The sequence below is a fragment of the Emiliania huxleyi genome (genome assembly GCF_000372725.1).
Source record: "Emiliania huxleyi CCMP1516 unplaced genomic scaffold EMIHUscaffold_51, whole genome shotgun sequence".
Classification (NCBI taxonomy): domain Eukaryota; phylum Haptophyta; order Isochrysidales; family Noelaerhabdaceae; genus Emiliania; species Emiliania huxleyi.
The window spans coordinates 71453-72504 of NW_005198167.1; the positions used below are offsets into that span (position 1 = coordinate 71453).

General features: G+C 71.0%; 1 protein-coding gene across 1 annotated transcript; it reads left to right on the plus strand.

Annotated features, from left to right (window-relative positions):
* EMIHUDRAFT_211963 (hypothetical protein) lies at nt 1–629 on the plus strand (the record flags this gene model as incomplete). Its single annotated transcript, XM_005766407.1, has 2 exons — nt 1–205; nt 412–629. The coding sequence occupies 2 exons, from the start codon at nt 1–3 to the stop codon at nt 627–629; spliced, it is 423 nt and encodes a 140-aa protein (XP_005766464.1).
* Between the last annotated feature and the right edge of the window lie 423 nt (nt 630–1052).

Here is a 1052-nt window from a genome sequence, read left to right on the forward strand (position 1 = left end):
ATGCACGACGTCAGCGGCGCGCCGGGCAAACGTCTCGTGACAAATCATTTCCCTGCGCCACCAAAGAGCGCTTCGCTCCCGCGCGGCGGACGGGCGGCGCACGTGTGGGCGTGCAGCACAGGAGACGCGCGGCGAGAGCGTGAGCAGCAGCGACTGCGGGGAGAGAGCTGGCAGAACGCGAGCGCGACGTGGGATGTTTGGGGCCGTGCCGTGTCGAGTCGACCTACGATCGCGGCGAAGATCACGCAGGAGGAGAAGGACTCGACGCGCGCGACGGTCCGCCCCGCCGCCCGCGCCGCGCCGCCCGCCCGCGCCGCCCGCCCGCCGCCCGCCCGCGCCGCCCGCCGCCGACGGCGCCCACCGCCCGCTGACGCCCCGATCCGCCGTTCCTTCCCTTGTCAGGTCGACGAGGACCGGAAGCACGCGAGATCGAGGCGGCGATTGTGCGCATCATGAAGACGCGCAAGACGCTCGACCACCAGAAGCTCGTGCTCGAGGCGTCGACGCAGCTGATGCGCCACTTCAAGCCCGACCCGAGGCAGATCAAGAAGCGCATCGAGGACCTCATCGCCCGCGAGTACCTCGAGCGCGACGCCTCGAACTCCACCGTCTACAAGTACCTGGCCTGAGCTTTTAGCCAGTAGCTTGTAAAAGTACGTCGTGCGAAATCACTCCTACTAACTCCCGCACGCATCCTCACTTAGCACGTCGGTCACGTGAGGTCGTCGGGGTCGAGCTCGTCCTCGGGCGCGACCTCGCCGAAGTCGCCCGTGCCCGCGCCGCCCGCGGCGGCGGCGGCGGCGGCGACGCCGGGCTCGGCGGCGGCGGCGCCGCCGAGCATCCCCATCGGCACGGCGGCCGACTTGAGGGTGAGTGCCTTCGCGGCGCGGACGATCTGGTTCTCGAGGAAGGTGAACGTCTGGTCGGTGTTGACACACGCGACGAGCGTCTCCTCCGACTGGCCCGCGAACGCCGCGAGCAGCACGTCGGCGGCGTCGGCCTCGTCGGAGCCGGCGAAGCCGTCGCCGCGCCGCAGTCGGCGGGCGGCGCGA